Source organism: Vigna radiata, chromosome 7 (assembly GCF_000741045.1).
Source record: "Vigna radiata var. radiata cultivar VC1973A chromosome 7, Vradiata_ver6, whole genome shotgun sequence".
In the NCBI taxonomy this organism is placed as follows: domain Eukaryota; kingdom Viridiplantae; phylum Streptophyta; class Magnoliopsida; order Fabales; family Fabaceae; genus Vigna; species Vigna radiata.
In genome coordinates this window covers 7,369,192-7,386,552 of record NC_028357.1, presented here as the reverse complement: position 1 = coordinate 7,386,552, position 17,361 = coordinate 7,369,192, and the positions used below count along the sequence as shown (strand labels likewise).

Sequence of the window (17,361 nt, the reverse complement as noted above, 5' to 3'; positions counted from 1 at the left end):
GCCATGCCCCCTAGATTTTTCAATCTAGGTACAAGATGGGCGCCATGCCCTCTAGATTTTTCAATCTAGACAAAGACGGGCGCCGTGCCCCCTAGATTCTTTAATCTAGACAAAGACCGGACGACCTGTCCTCTGCGATCAGAAAACGTCACAAGCAAAGATTCAACTTAAAATTCAAGTAACAAGACTATATCAGCACATACCACAGAGAATCATAAAAGCAAAGTTCGAACGGCGACCACACTTAAGTCCTTCGACCAAATCAAGGCCAACGCCTTCATTTCGCCTCGGACTTGGGGGGGATGATGTACGGTGTCATATTTCCAACGACCGGAAATACTTAGAAACCGAACGGTCTTAGTGGACAAGCAGCCCACTATAGCGCCACATTCTCACTAGGCTCAAGGCCCAATTCATAAAAATATATCATTCAGATATATTCACCAGATATATCTTGCGAAGATATTATAACAGAGATATGTCAAGTAAGATTATATTTTATTCTGTTTATATTACTGTTATTGCTGTTAATATTATATCAATCCAAAGCCTATAAATAAAGGCCAGAGGATTCCAAACAAGGTACGCTCTCAAAATACACTTTATCCACAGTACATACTGCACATCGCCTCTCTCATTAATTCTCTCACACAGAGAATCCTCAATACACGCCTAACTTGAGCGTCGGAGTGCCTTTTCAGGTACCCCCCCCCCCCCCCGCCAAAGCCAGGAGACCACCGGACGGCTGAAGTCAACAAGAAGACGAACGGTCAGAAATCAGGAAAAGCGAACAGAAATACAGAAGACGACGTCATTGAGGTTAGTACTTCGGTCCCAGTAAATTTACACCGAAACAACAGGTATCATGATCGAAATCTTTTCTCAATTCTTCTATTAATTTATGCAATGGAGCTGACTTTTCATTCAGCCTTGTACTCACCGTCTCTGTCTTCCACTTTCGCAACCAGAAGACTTAATTTCAATTCCCAGCTTTTGATTTTCAACAAACTTTTCACTGTTAGGAACTTCTCCTTGCCTTCTGCTCTGGTTCGAGTTACAAAATTTCAAGGTTAATTAAAAAAATAAAAAAATTATAAATAGGTCAAACAACAATTAGAAATGTTATACAGTGAAAGAATTGTGACAGATTTTCCTGTTAGTGATTCCGAAAGTATGTGTAAAAAAGAATAGGTTGGCTTCAGCATTTCCCTGTTGAAGAGTCATGCTTGGTTACTCCCTCGGGCTTGCCCATAATATACTTATGGACAACTGTTTTAGATGGAAGTCGTCTGTAGTGGCAGAGAGAAGAGAGAAGAAGAGGAAAGAAAGAATGCACACGAAATCGGACTCGGAGATAACGAGCAACAATGGAGCAATCATTGTCGGCGTGTTCCCCTCCCGGCAACCACTATACTATGTTCAAAGCCCTTCCAACCACATTGAGAAAATGTCCTACGGTTCAAGTCCCATGGGTTCCCCACACCACCATTTCCACTACTATCTCTCTTGCCCCCATTCACCACTCTCGAAACTCCGCACTTCTTTGTCTCTCTCAAAAGCCCTCGCAACTTTTCATCCAACTGGAAGAAGCTCCACTCTCACCTTTTTTCTCTTCGTTTTCCCCTGCACATTTAAAAAAAAAAAAAAGAAATTGAAAGCTTGAACGGAAGTGGAAAATTTGTTCGTCCCTCAACGGATCTGAGATGCGTCTACGGATGTCAATATTCGTATAAAAAGATTGTTAAGAAATAAAACAAATTGGCTTGAGTGCTAGAAACATTATTCAACGGGGCAATGATATTTTGAGAACACTTTTTGATAACTTTTTTGACAACGGAACACGTGTCATCATTTTATTGGTCTATTTGAATTTATGTTTAAAAAATATTTAAAATAGACCAATCACAAACTGTCACGTATGCGTTGTAAAAAAATTATTAAAAAAGTGTTGTTAAAAATAGTTTTTCCTATTCAACGGATCTTAATTTCTGCCTATGGATGTCAAGATCCATTTAAAGATCAAAGATATGTTGATAAAAAAGAAACAAAAACTTTAATTGCATGGCAATACAAGTATGTGGAGGTGGAGAGAGCAATACGTGAAGTGAAGGGAGTAATTCCTTGGTGCAGATGCATGCAAGAGTTGCCTGTTCATTTGGTAAAGTTTCATCATTAGCCCTGTTCACTGTCCATTATGTTCACCGCTAATGGATAAACATTGAATATTATATTTTTGCGTTAATTATTTTTTGAATTTTATTATTTGCAATAAATTACTAATAAAATAATTATGATAAAAGATAAAGACTCTCTTATTATATGTATACAAATAAAAAATATTTGTATGATTAGTTCCTTTTATATATTTACTTTTTTTATACTTTAATAATTATTTTTCATTACAATAATTATTTATAAAATTGTTTAACTATATTATTTTTTTATTATCATAAAAGTATAAACATATGTTTATTATGATTAATACATTTAATTAAGTTTAAAGTATTTGACAAATTTCGTACCCTCTACTAAAATTTTGTTGTGCATTGAGTACCCAAAGAGTTTTATATATTTTTTTAATTAAGTCTTAATTGTTTAATTTCTTGTTCAATTGTAACTTAATTATTGTTTTGTTCAATCGTATTATTTATTTCATCTTACATATTATTTTATTATTTTATAATTTTATTATCATTTATATGACAATTTTGGTTACAAAAGTTCAACCACTAGAATTTCACTATTCTATATACCATCCAAAATCTATAAATCCTTAATGCATAAAATATTGACCACCTCTTCGTTGGATAATAAATTTTTAAATAGATCATAGGTTTTTAAAGACCTTGTGACGCCAGACAAGTAGTAGAAGATTTTTCTTGTAATAATACTGTAGGCCAGATTAATTTATAGGTTAAAAAAATGAAAATATTATAATAATCAAAATTATTGATGAAAATTATTAAATAAGTGATAGTTATAAAATTATAATATTATAAAATTATAAAATAATGAAATTACAAAATTATAAAATTGTAAAATTATAAAATTATAAAAGTTGTTAAGACAAGATGAGATTAGACTGTTTAAAAAATTATGTTTTGAAATTTAACATACAATATTTAATTAAACATCGTTTAGTAAAACTTCTAGAAAAAAAGTATATATTAGAACATCTTTGTTAAACGAAAGTAAGATAAACAATGACATATCAATTATAAAATATTAAATTGTATTTGACAAAAGTGCATATAGAGAAAGCAAATAGTAAATGCTGAATATTTTATCAAATGAAATACTACTTTCAAAAGCACAAACTCACGGTAAAGTAAATGTTTGTACTACGAATCATGTCTAAACCCTTTCTTAATGTAAGAACATTAAATGCATGAATGTATTGTACCTCTAGTTGCTTTGTTTTTCCTCTCTTCATTTGTGCACATAATGACTACACCGAGCTTTATTCAAAAGTAGTGCACATGAATCAGAAAGACATTGAGAAATAGGAAGACATTCCTGGACTACACCAAGCTTTACGTTCTGTCATAGTCGTACAAGCTCTTACTACTAAAGCAATGTTGCTCTTCTTAAGATGCATAATAGTACAAATCTTCCTACTAGAAGTCACCTACTCTCAAGAGTTCAAGTCTCTTTGAGTAATAGATCTTTATCGAAGATGACTATATAAGGAGGACTCACAGAAGATATCAAGAAAAACTATAAGCTATCATTGAACTCTTAGGTTGTTATTCTCTTTCAAAACTTAAATCATTTAAGCTTGTTCTTTGAGAAGAAAAATTTTCCAAATTATCAAATTTCATTACATTGAATTTATCTTCTCTTTGAGAATTATTTGAATCTGTACTTGTACTCAAAAACACTTATTGTGTTTATATATTAGAAGTGAATTAAAACACTTATATTGTTTAACGTTGAGTTAAACGTTCTACACATGTTGTCTAGGGTTGTATACTCATCCACACACTTTATTTATCACTCATTTATAATACAATCCATTGTTTCTTATTTCTTCCAAAGGTAAGGAAAAATATAATTTTTCTTCTTTTCACATTTTTGTAATGGGATGAAAATAATAAAAAATAGGTTTAAGGCTCAAAGGGACTACCAATGGATTAATATTAAAATGGGCTTATTTGGCCAAGTAGCTAAAACAAGAAATGTCTCAATCATATCAAATCATTCATATTTACCTAAGTTGCAAAACAAAAAATCAGGCTGAATATTAGAGTATAAACACAACATGGACAAATCACTTAAGAAAAATAGGAATAGCACATGGTGATCCATCTTTTACATTTGGCTCAAAACTCATAAGGTTCAAATTTCTTTCACAAAAGATTTAATCCAGAAATTCTCAAACCAACTCAATTAGCATATCACAGAAGCAATCCATTCATATTAATATGATTTTTATTTTTCTAGAATTTATGATCGTCCCAGTTACTGAATCCAATCTTAAAATTCATTGCAAATATTTATTGAAAATAGTTTTTTTTTTTCAAAAACGAAAATGCAAATCAAACAAAAACAAACTAATAAAAAACAAAAAACAAAAATAGGGAACAAAATAAATTGTTTCCCCACACCCGCACACTTAATCTATGCATTGTCCTCAATGTATACAACATATATCAAATGCAAAGAAAAAGTACGAGGATACTTACCTTCTTCAAGGTGGGAGGAATGCTAGTAGGACTTCATCAAGGAAGTCATCTTGGGTAGAAATGTCATCTTCTTCCTTTTCAATCCTACTAAGATGGTTAACTACTAAGTTATGTGCCCCACTTTTGTCTTGAATCTCAATGTCAAACTCTTGGAGAATTAACATCAATCAACCTTGGTTTGGAATAGACTTTCTCTAGAAGGAACTTCAATGTAGCATGATCAATAAAAACAATTACCTTAGCTAAATTGTGGTTGTGGTATCCACATATCACTTGCAATAACCACCCATCGCCATTACTAGATGACTTGCCCTTTAACTTGAAAGGACACTCACATTTTCGGGTGCCATATGTATTAGGTTGGACATCAGGTTTGTATTTTCTATATTTTTCACTTCTTTCATATCCTAACAACACAAACGTCTTCCTCTCAGGTTGACTGGTAGCTTTATCGGATCTTATAGTCACTAGAACAAATTCTAGATCATATGCGATCCCTCTTACCTATTCAACTAAGTTTCACGAGAGGAAGAAATTTCATTTGTTGTGAAATGATTTGTCATATCACCCTCAACAACCTCATTTATAAAGGACAAATAATCTGATAGCATGCTAGAATTTATTTCAGAATCCATCCCATAAAGATATTTATCCATTTAGACTATAATCACCTATAATAAAATAAAAAACTAATACAATAAATTCAAAATTTATAATTAAATTATAAAATCATAAACTAATACAATAAATTATACATTTATAAATTTATTAATAATGTAATCAACTTTAAAAAAACACCAAAATAACAATACTTAAAACTATCTAAAAAATTATTTAAAATTTTCATATCAATTTTAAATACCAAACTTTTTTTTAATAAATTAAACAAAAAATAAAAATTTATTTTATACAAAAATTTTAACAAAACAAAAAACTAGCACAAAATTAAACATTTATAATTAAATTATAAAATCATAATCTAATACTATAAATTATATATTTATAAATAATATAATCAACTTACAAAGAATTTAAATAACTATAAATATGCATTTTTTATATTATAAAAATTAAACATTTAAAATGCGTTGTTTACATTAACAAAATTTAATAATTATAAAAGTTAAGATAACTAGTTTTATTTAGTATTTTTATAGAACAAACCTAAATTTTGTTAAATAATATTAACAAAGCATCGTGGAAAAGAAAGCACATGCAACACAATATTAATAAAGCAAGACGGAAAAATAAGTACATAAAAAAAAAACACAAACGCATGCATGGATATGAAGTAACCACGCACAACATAACCCTATCGGATCTCCATACAGTAACAGTTATATAAATTTTTTAAATTAATTTATAAATATTTAAAGTAGATTATTTTTTATTTTTAATTAGTTATTCATAAAAATAAAAAATATTAAAAGAATTACATATATTTTAAAATAACAAATACAAATGTGTGGACAGAAATACTTATGTAATAAACTTTTCCTTAAAGGATAAAGAGATTAGTTTTCATGAGCAACATAATTGATTTAATAAGGTGACAATGCCGTGCAACTGTAACGTATGACCCAACGATAGTCTGTTTTAAATATTTTTTTAAATATAAATTTAAATAAATTAATGATGACACGTATTTTATTATTAAAAAAATTATCAAAAAATATTGTTAAAATATCATCATCTTTATTAAATAGAAAAAATCTTTTTAATAATATTTTTTTAACAACTTTTTAATAACACATAATAACTATTGATTAATCTATTTTAAATGTTTTTTTAAACATAAATTTAAATAAATCAAAATAATAATGGCATTGGCAAAAAAATTCTAAAAGTGTTCTCAAAATATAATATAAAACAAGAGGTTCCTTCCTACTTTGTCTCGCTTCAGAAAATCTTGAACGAGAGTTTATAGATTACTGTGCGCTAGGTACTCTGTCCCTTCAATCCCTTTCTCTCTCATCTTTTTCTTCTTTCTCTCTTCCCTCTTCCCTTGTCGTCTTCTCATTGTCTCCCTCTGCTCTTGAACCCACCAATAATTTAATTAAACAAAAACAAACACTGTAATTCAAACAGTTGAATCATCATCATCGTCCTCAATTAAACCTGCCCATTTGAATCTGGAGATCTCCTTCTGGTAATAAATTCTCCATTTCCAAATTCTTATTCATTCTTTTTATCTCAACCTCACTTTCCTCGTTAATGCTCTGACTATGCTTGTGAAAATCCCCTTTTCTTCTTTTCGGCTTTTAAAGTTATCTCAATTGCAGATTTTGTTTTCATTCCCAAGTTCTCACACCTCTTTCATGGCTCGGGGGTATAGGATTGCGTTAAATCATTGTTTTTTCCCTCTGTTTTTCTTCTTTCTTTTTTTTTTTTTCTATTTTTTTTTTTTAATTTTCAAGCCTACCCTTTTGAGCTTTTGAATCAGTTGGAAGGCATGTCTGCTCTTTGTTATAACTTTGATTCAAATTTCATCTCTTTAAGTTTGGATTCGGTTTATTTTAATTCCCCCAACTTGATTTTGCAGCCTAGGATTGTAGGATTAGGTATTGTGAAGTTTCACTCATTTGATGATATGGCTGGTTTTATCTTCGTTCAGTTTAACCTGATTAATCTCAAGCTATATTAATGTGTTAGTTTTGGTGCCTTAGGATGCAGACATTTTGTTGCACTTAACATCCTTGGTGTGGGCGAGAAATGAGGGAAAAGTAAATACTTTGTACGTTTTAATACTTTCTTAGGTGTTGATAAAACTCATTCCTTGGCCTTCTTCTAACAACTTTAGCTTTTGCAATGGTTTGCTCTTGTCATTTACAAGTTATGATTTTGGAGCAGTTGATTTTTAGGGAAATAGTGTAATACCGATAAGTTTTCCCATTCATCCCTCTTAATAGGTATTTTAATTGAGCATAATATGGATTATCTGTTGTCAAAACTATAGAATTTTGTCACTTGTCTCACAATGTGCCCAATTCAAATATAAATGGTATTTTATTGCAAGTTGACATGCTTATTCTTGGCACAAAATAGTTAGCTACAAAGACGATTTTAGGATCCACATAATCAATGATCCATGCCATGACTTATCGCCCTTTCATCCTTATGTTTATCTCTTTATCAGGAGCAGAAGCATTGCCATCAATGTGATTCCAAAAATATTTTCCTTTGACAAATATTAATAAATGGAATCTTCAAGTTATAGTTCTTGCCATTAAGGGGAACCATTGAAACATCAAATTTATTCTGAAGACATGACAAAGAACCAAAACTGGATTAGGAAAAACTGTAGAAAAGAACCAAGATGGTAAGAATTGTGAAATTTGAAACAAGGTGCAGAAAGAAGTAAGAAAAGAACCATGTAAAACTCATAAAATTGCGTTATCTTGCTTGAGAATTCTCATATAAATCGCATTCTATCACAAGCTTACGTCCCGATTCTCAGCTCAAAATATTGGGTAACTCGAGTACAAACATTTATCCCAAGTAAGAAGAGAATAACAATTAATTTAATACCCAGAATTTTTTTTATTTATTCTATTTAAGGAGAGAATAAAAACTACAAAATATACAGCTAATTCAAAGTCCATATCTTTTCCATTAATTCCATTGACAAGAAAATGCCTTAATGTACCTGTATTTATTAGCCAGTGGGGGGTTAAAAAAAACATCCAGTTATCTGCGTAATATTATAGTTATTGCTTTCCTTAGTGATAATGTACCTGTATCTATTTTACTTTTTGTTTCTCTTCCGTCTAGAGCTCCTGTTAAGGTGCATGTGCACCAACAGCACATTTAACAATACTCTTTTTTGTCAAAAACAAAAACCTGCATTTTTGAGATATCTGGGTTAGTTCTACCTGATTTGTGTTACTAGAGTAGTTTTAGGCTTTTCATTGAACAATTTTGCTATCTGTTATTTGTATATCTTACCTCATTTATTTTATTGCATTGATTAAATAGTTAAATTCCGACTTTATATGTGATAAAGCGTGCCCTTTAATTTCATGGCAACATCTGCAGGCTATATACATGACTCTGGCACTCCTTACTTATAGCTTGAGATTTGAGAATCTAATATATGTTTTCTGTTGATTAATTTAGGTGGGATAACTTGATTCTGATGCAAGGTCAAAGGAGAAGTGTTGGATCGTTCCCAACAATTATTAGTATGAGGCAAGCGCCCAGTTCTCGTGGCACTGATACAAATCATCAGTCTTCCTTGAATCATGTGCAAAATGCTGTAGATTCCCGATTTTCAGATTATAGGGGATCTTTTGGTGAGACTGCATATTTATGTAGTACTAGTCAGGATGTTCAAAGCTTCAGTTGTTGGAATTTAGGGGAATCTAGTTCTAGACTGAATCTGACCAACCAAAGCAATGCGGAAGGTCTAAAATCAGAACATGGTTTGTCTTCTTCATATAATGCTACTAGTGAGGATGGTCTCGAGTATGAGGAAAGACAATTTGAACCAAATAGAGTAATTTTTCCTGTTAGCTCAAGTAATAACCTACATGGCAATCAATCTAGAGTTTATCCTCCCTTTTGTCAAGGCTCTAGTTCTAATCATATTACCCAACATATTAGTCTAGATATGGGGCATGTTGCCAATGCTTCTGACCGTGGGAAGGGAAAAGAAGCTAGTAGTAGTGTTGATGACTATAATAGTAATGGAATAGATAGAGAAAAGACATTATTTGGCAGTGCATCATGTAATTACATAGGACCTTCATCTGAAAACTCTGGATCCATGGCTTGGGTTGAAGGTGATAGTTCAAGTTCTCTAGTTGATTGGGGTCCTTCCTGCAAGAGAAAAGCTCTTGAAGGTAGTTCTAGGCAACTGTGCTCAGGAGGAAGCTCAAGCGCGCTTGCACAATCTGAAAATGATTATTGGCCTATTGGTCCTGCTGATCCTAATGCTTCTAGCAACTTAAGTGATGTTTCAACTTTGGAGGATATTCCTGTTACCAGTCCTCCATTACTGCAGAATGTAAGAAATGAAGTGAGACAAAAAGCTTCCAATGCATTTCCTTTGATAAGTATTGCAGAAAATCTAGAAAGGCCTCTAAGAAACTTCAATAGAAGAATGAGCCAACTACAGGATCAGGAATCTATACATGTCAATTTACCATCAATAGGGTGTTTTAGGCATCAAAATCATTCTTCGCTGAATCAAATACCTAGCTCTCAGTCATTTAATGATTCATTGGAATTGAGGTTAATAGCTGAAGTAACAACTGCTAATTCTGGTACTTCTTTAAACCAATCACCTGCCCAACGCATCCATTCTTTTCCTTTGAGTAGAATCGCCAATCCTAGGTGGGGTAGATCTTCATTTTCTTATAACTCTGGAGATAGAGTTATTCGAGAAGACTTTAATTTGAGAGTGTTTCCCAGAGATAGTACTGAGCACCCTTTGAATGCACCTGCATCTTCACAATACGAACCTACACGTTGGCATACACCTTCTGGTAATGTGAACTTTTCTGAAGGTGTACCTCGATCTTGGATTGGATCTAGTTCAAATGCCCACCCTTCACATAACTCTGGCTGGAATTTTAATCATGAAGTCCCAAATGAAAATGTGCAGAGTGTGTCAGAGTTCAATCTTTGGCCCCTTTTTCCATCAATTTGCTCTGCATCTGGTATTCATAATGGTCATTCTACTCCATCTTCTTCTGGCCCTCCCTCGTTTACCCAGGGTTCTGGCAACAATCAATCCTATTTAAGAACAACATTGTTAACGGAAAGAGGTGCTGAAGTTCTCTCTAGTCCCCATTCATTGCAAGCACTAACCTTCGGCAATGAGGGGAGACGACAACTACTATCCGAGGTATAATTTTTGTTTCTTTCCCTCTCAACAAATTATTTGTGCTGTTATTTGAAGGCTACAACATGAATTTGTGATGGTTTTACAAAACAAGATATGTTCATATAGCCAAGGTTTAATTTTTAAACAAGAAATATGGATGAGTGAATAAATAGAGCAATTTTTTCAGATTCATATTATTCTTTGATAATTTTTAGTGTGTTGATGTTTGTGCAATTTCTTGTGGTATCTCATTTTTCCATAATCTTTTCCAATTCACTTTTTACAAAATAGCTTATTTGTAGCAGCCCACTAACAAGCATCTTTATGAAGTGAAATTTGATAAAGAAATTAGCTAAATTCGGTGACATCATTGTATTATCTGTTCTAATTATCTATTTGTTCTTTGTGCCAGATTCGCCAGGTCTTGATGGCAATTCGAAGGGGTGAGAACTTACGAGCTGAGGTTTGAATCTCACTGTACAGATATATTTCGTGTCAATTTATGACATTTGTTCGATGTATTGTGAAATTAATATTTGAGTATTTATGATAGTTGTATCACGCTTGATGGACTTTAAGTGTGCTTATTTCTGTTTCATCTTAGCGAGAAATCTATTCAAGTATAAAATATCGGTACTAGAGTTGGGTTAATAGAAGTATCTGAGCAATTATCACAATTAGGAAGTTGATGCTACTTCTTCTGCAATGTTTATTATATCATGTGTTTCACATGGTTTTTAATAGGAATCAAAATAATGTAGAAGAAACGTTGGAGCACAACAAGTGTATGGGCCAAAAGAGCCATTGGTTCATGAGACCCCTAAGGCATGAAGGTGTTATGTGCATAAAAGGAAGAAGGGATATCCTAAAGTTGAGGTGGCATGAGTAGTGGAGAGGTTGTTAAACATGAAATAATATTTTTATTTAGACTCATGAGTAAGAAGCATTATTTTATTTTCTTATATTCTTTTAGAAGAGCTATGCTTTGGGCAATAGGAGGTTTCCTCCTTTTGTAGCTTCCTTTCTCTTGCAAATAATACATAATTCTTCAATTCCTTAATATTTTTTACTTCTATATTTACCACTATAATACTAGTGTGTAACATATATTGTTCAACTTAATGCATTTCCACCATCAATGGTGAATACCCACAATGACAAAGACATGACAGAAGAAACAAATTGCAGAATTAGTGTTATCACCCAAAGAGGAAGAAATATCGAAGGTCATGGAGCATGCGTCAAAAAAGTAGAAGGAGAACTAACGAAAATGAGAATAACTATGAGATTTTTACGAACCCAAACAATCACCAACCAACCAATCAATAGTAGAAGCTTTGTGATGTGAGAATGTAGAGCTGTAATCAAAGCTTGTTGAAAGTCAAGTGAAGCTTATTGATATGATGTCCAAGAGCTTGGAAAAAGGCACAATGGAGGAAGAAGGAAGTTCCATGAAAAAGGGCAATGAACTACTGAATCATGAGCAACCGGTTATAATTGCAGGGTTCGCAGGGTTTGGTCTGAAACCTCTCAAGTAGCTTTTCATGGGTTAGTGGAAAAACCCAAAAGGTAGACCAGAGGAGTTTTGCTTCCCATATAATTGCAATCTTAAGGTTCGAAGGAATTGATGGGGAAGGAGTTAATGGAGAACTATGGAAAACAAAACTCCTTTGCTTGAAGGAATTGATAGGGAAGGTAGTTAGTGGAGAACAAAGAAAGGCTGATGAAGACATATGAAGGAAATTTTAATGAAGTAAAGATCTTACTTACCATCTTACAAATCAAGTAGCATTTGTTATCAATCTAGTTCAAGGTCAAGGGTCTATCAATGTATGACCTTATTGTTATCCACACCATTATAAAAACGAAATAGAGAGGCAAGTAAGGGAACTCTTGAAAAATGGATATGTTAGATTGTGTCAGAGTTCTAGGCCGACCATTCTAGTGAAGAATGTTGCAAGTGACATCAATAGTTCTATGGTGGAGGCTAAGTGGGTTAAGTTGCAATCGAATCATGGTCCCTGGACTACGATGCTCTTAAGTAGAAAGAATTGTATCTTGACTATCAACTAAAACTTTTGACCTAGTGGTAAGCACTCAATCCAAAATTGGTATGAGAGCCAAGATCACGAGTTTGATTCCAAAAGGGACAATGGTCGATGGGGAGATTATTACAAGTGGCATCAATTGTCTCGTGAGAGAGGCCAAGTGGGTTAAATTTCACTTGAACTTTGACACTTGAGTTGCTATGCTCTTAAGTAGAAAGAGTTCAATCCTAACTATCAATTAATAGTTTTTTGCTTAATGGTAAGTGCTCAATACAACAAAGGACAATAATTGGAGGATGTGCATGGACTATAAAGTAATAAATAAAGCCATAATTTTGGACAAGTTTCTTGTTCTAGTGGTTGATGAATCGCTAATTGAGCTTTATGGGACCATGTATTTATCATCAAGTGCAAATGAGGGAAGACAGAGTTTCTTACCTATGACGACCATTATGAGTACTCAGTAATGCCTTTTGGGTTGACAACTATGTCTTTCACATTTCAATATCTCATAAACAAGGTGTTTGGGATTTATACCAGAAATATGTTCTTGTATTTTTTTATGATATTCTTGTTTGCAATTCAGATTGTCTCACAGATGATGCACTTAGAGGCTGTTTTAAAAATTTTGCAGGATCAATAATTATGTACAAATTAGAAGAAATGCAAGTTTGGTCAAAATGATGTGAACTATTTTGGACACATAATTTCTAACCGTGGATCTGAAAAGAATTGATAGTGTTGCAATGGCCATTACCCAAGACAGTAAAACGGGTCAAGGACTTGTTGGGATTGACAGGCTATTACTGCAAGTTTATTTGTGATTATGGGAAGATTGTGAAGCTACTCATTGAATTGACCAAGAAAGATGGAGTCATGTGGAAACTAGAAGCTCAAAAGGCATTTGAAGAAGTGAAACTAAGACTCACAACACCAGCACTACTAGCACTGCCTAATTTTGAGTAAGAATTCGAGCTAGAGTATGATGCTTTAGAGGTGCGTATTGTTGGGGTTGTATTGAGGCAAGGGAGAAAGCCTATTGCTTATTTTAACAAGACAGTTGGTGAGAGGATCTTAACCAAATTAGGACAATAGTAAAAGTTAATGGCAATAACTTTGGCTATTCAACATTGGTGTCCCTATTAATTGGAAGGAAATTTAAGGTATACACGAAACTGCAAGAGTTTAAAAGCTCTTGCTTCAGCGAATCTCGACTACCAATCAACAAAATTGGTTGGCCAAATTGTTGGGATATAGTTTTGAAATTATATATAAACCTAGAAAGGAAAATAAAGAAGTTGAAACTTTATCTAGGCGGATTGAAGAGGGGTTAGAGTTGCAGACAATGGTCTATATTAAATGCGGCTAGATTGTCAAGCGTTAGTAGTTGAAGTTTACGCAAGTGAGACATGACAACAGGTTATAAAAGCATTGCAGCAAGGATTGAACAAGTATCTTAAGTTCTTGTATGGGCAAAGAGTGTTTTCTATAAGGATAGGCTGGTGGTGTATGAGGAATCCTCTTGGATTCCCCTATTACTCAAAGAATTTCATTTGACTCTTCAAGGACATTTTGGTTTTTACTAGACATATACCAATAACTTCAAAATAGTATTGGAGGAGAATGAAGATAGCAATAAAAAAATGTTCAGAGTTGTGATACTTGCCAATGCCAAAAATATATCGTGCTGCACCTTTTTGAACTTCTTCCTATTCTGGAAAGGGTGTGGGAAGATATCTCGTTAGACTTTATCATATGGATGTGACGGTCAAAAGGGTATGAGGCTATTCTGGTGATAGTGGACATATTGACTTAATATAGCCATTCGTATCACTGAAACACCCTTATACAGTGTAGGTTATTNCAAAAATATTAATGAAAGAAGTAAATCGACTTCATGGGTACCTAGTTTAGTGGTGAGTGATCGTGATCCTCTTTCAGATTGTGAAGTTGTAGAAGTAATTGACTGACTTGCTGTTCTAGCTTCCTGCAACATCATGAAACANGGAGAAAGAGTCAATCAATGGGAGGATGAAATTGTGATNAAAAGTCAATGTCCGATAGTCAGCTTTAAGGGAAAGACTGNTGTTGAAGGGAGTGTTGTTGGGCTCCAACAAGTNTATGGGCCGAAAGATCTATTGGTACATAAGAGACATGAGACACCTAAAAGGAAGAAGGGAAATCTTTAGGCTGAGATCGCATGAGTAGTGGATAGGTTCTTAATCATGAAAGAATATTTTTGTTTAGACTCATGAGGAAAAGGGGTTAGACATTGTGTAATTGTCTGATATTCTGTTCAGAGGATCTATGGTCTGGGCAGTTGGAGTTTCCTCCTCTTGTAGTTTCCTTTTTCCTTTCTATCGCAAATAATGCATAATTCTCCGGTTCCTTGATATTTTTTGCTTCCAAATTACCCCTATAATACTGGTCTGGTCTTAAACAAGAAATGAACGGAACTTTTTATTTCAATAGCTCAAAAGAATTATTTAGACTCGAAGTAAGCACAAACGGTTAGCTTGTGTAGGTCATGTTGTAGTTGACCTTGCAAACTCTAAACTATTGAGAAGTACTCTCTTAACATTTTCCTTTGCCACTTGTGAAATATCAGGATTATGCGTTATTTGACCCTTTCCTATATCATGGCATGGCTGAAATACACGACAGACATAGAGAAATGCGCCTTGATGTTGACAACATGTCTTATGAGGTAAANAGGGATATATGATCTATGGTTGTAGGAATTGTTGTTTCTTCTAACTTCAGTTGGGGTTGTAGGAATTGTTGGCATTAGAGGAGCGTATAGGAGATGTTAGCACTGGATTGAGTGAGGATGTCATTGTTAAGTCGATGAAGCAACGACTTTACACACCACTCATGACACAGTCTTGTACAGGTTTGGAACCTTGTTGCATTTGTCAGGTATGATTGATGTTTGTCTCAGTATGAGAACATGAAAACCATTACAATGGTGTATTTAACTTCTGACTGCATTTTTTCTTATTCTGATGGCAGGATGAATTTGGTGATGGAGAGAATGTTGGATCACTGGATTGTGGGCATGAGTTTCACAGTGCCTGCATCAAGCAGTGGCTAATGCAGAAGAACATCTGCCCCATTTGCAAAGTAGTAGCCTTAGCTACTTGATAGGGAGAAACCTTTATCCTGTGTCAGTATTTATAACTTGTTTTCCTTTATGAAATTCTCTCTGTCACGATCCGAGCACATGTCTTCTTAATACTACTTCGATACCTTGCTTAATTTCATCACTCATAACTCTACAGTCTTAGTTTATTTATAGGATTGAATATGTTTTAAGTTAATAAACTTTACATGAAATTAGAATTTATATTTTGTCACAAACTTTAATACGTTTTTGTTGTTCTCAAACTTAAAAAATAAAAATATATAATTCTTTTAATTTAAAAACATTATTTTTTTTTAAATGTTTAATGATGTTTTAAATTGACAATTAAATTATTTAAATATTTAACATGATTTAGTTTAAATGTAACAACATTATTTAATATGTAAAAGAAAATTAAAATTATTGAATTAAATGAATTGTATTTATTTATTTTTAAAGTTTGAAAATTAAAATATATCAAATATTGAGATAAAAAAAAATTATTTTAGTTAAAAATTTTGAGATTAAATACATATTTAATTTTTATTTATATTATTCATTAATATCAATTTGCTTTTATTATTCAATGTATTTTTTTTTTAATTTCGAATATCCACCAATTCAATTAATAAAAATAAAAATGGATTCATTATATTTTATCAATGTGGGATGGGAAAAAAAGTTATATACAATAACGCAAATATTACATTTTATACTGATTAATGATGGTCTTTCAATTAACTTTTTAAAAATTAACTTTTTCTTAGTAAATTTTAATACAAACTTGTATATAAAGATATTAAAAATAATATTGTTTTATTATTTATCAAAACCTTTTTTCTAAAATATATTTTAGGTTAAATATGTCTTTTGGTCCTCATATTTGAATCTAATTCTCAACTGGGTCCACATATTTTTTTTTGTCCCAATTGAATCTAAATATTTGTTAATTTGAGACAATAAAGCCCTTTCCGTTAACTTTGCACTAACGTTGTCTAATTATGTTGACGTGGATCAGACATTAATAGCTCATTTATATTGATTCAATTATGTGGAAATTTTATTTAAATTAAAGGATGACATGGCAAAATTAAAAAAGGAATTAGGGATTTGAAAACCAGAGAGCATTCTTCATCCATTTCTTCACCCAATGACTTTGTTATCAGAAACTATTTCTTCTCCCCAATCAATGGCTATGCTATTAGAAACTATTTCTTCCCCCAATGGCTCTGTTATCATAAACTAGTAGCTTTCTAGTAGTACCTAGAAGTTGTTATTTTGCTAAGAAGAAAAGCGATCTCTCTTACTTTTCAAAATGGAAGACGACCACCAATGGGAGCTCTACAACAACGACGGTTTCATCTTCAAGCGCAATCACCTCCGCATCGACACTCCACCGTCGCCAGAGGCCGACGAATCGACAGCAGAAAACCTCTGGAGAGAGCGTAAGAAACAAACCCTACTCAAGCTCAAATCGAAGTACGACAAAGAGATATTTCAATGGGAAGCACTGTCCAACACCTTGCTCACACTGCAACAACGCACCGCTCTTCACTCTCCTCAACAATAACAGTAGTAGCAACGATAAACCAAGCCCAATCCCTCCCTTCCCCTTCCTCCTCAACCGATTCCGCCGGTAGCTCCCTCCTCTGCGACCTCCTATTTCAGGTAAAACCC

At 33.0% G+C, this 17,361-nt stretch overlaps 1 protein-coding gene across 8 annotated transcripts; it reads left to right on the top strand.

Moving 5' to 3' along the window:
* Positions 1-6,567: 6,567 nt before the first annotated feature.
* Positions 6,568-15,904, top strand: LOC106768346 (E3 ubiquitin-protein ligase MBR2). Of its 8 annotated transcripts, none has more exons than XM_014653444.2 (6): positions 6,572-6,834; positions 8,802-10,533; positions 10,925-10,975; positions 15,169-15,267; positions 15,336-15,479; positions 15,573-15,904. In XM_014653444.2, the coding sequence occupies exons 2-6, from the start codon at positions 8,821-8,823 to the stop codon at positions 15,702-15,704; spliced, it is 2,139 nt and encodes a 712-aa protein (XP_014508930.1). In that variant the 5' UTR covers positions 6,572-6,834; positions 8,802-8,820; the 3' UTR covers positions 15,705-15,904. The 8 variants fall into 8 exon arrangements, 7 of the variants coding, with proteins under 7 accessions (XP_022638774.1, XP_022638775.1, XP_022638776.1 ...); XM_014653445.2 differs by lacking the exon at positions 6,572-6,834 and adding an exon at positions 6,841-7,419; XR_002668465.1 differs by lacking the exon at positions 15,573-15,904 and having other exon boundaries at positions 6,568-6,834; positions 10,925-10,955; positions 15,336-15,477.
* The last annotated feature ends 1,457 nt before the right edge of the window (positions 15,905-17,361 follow it).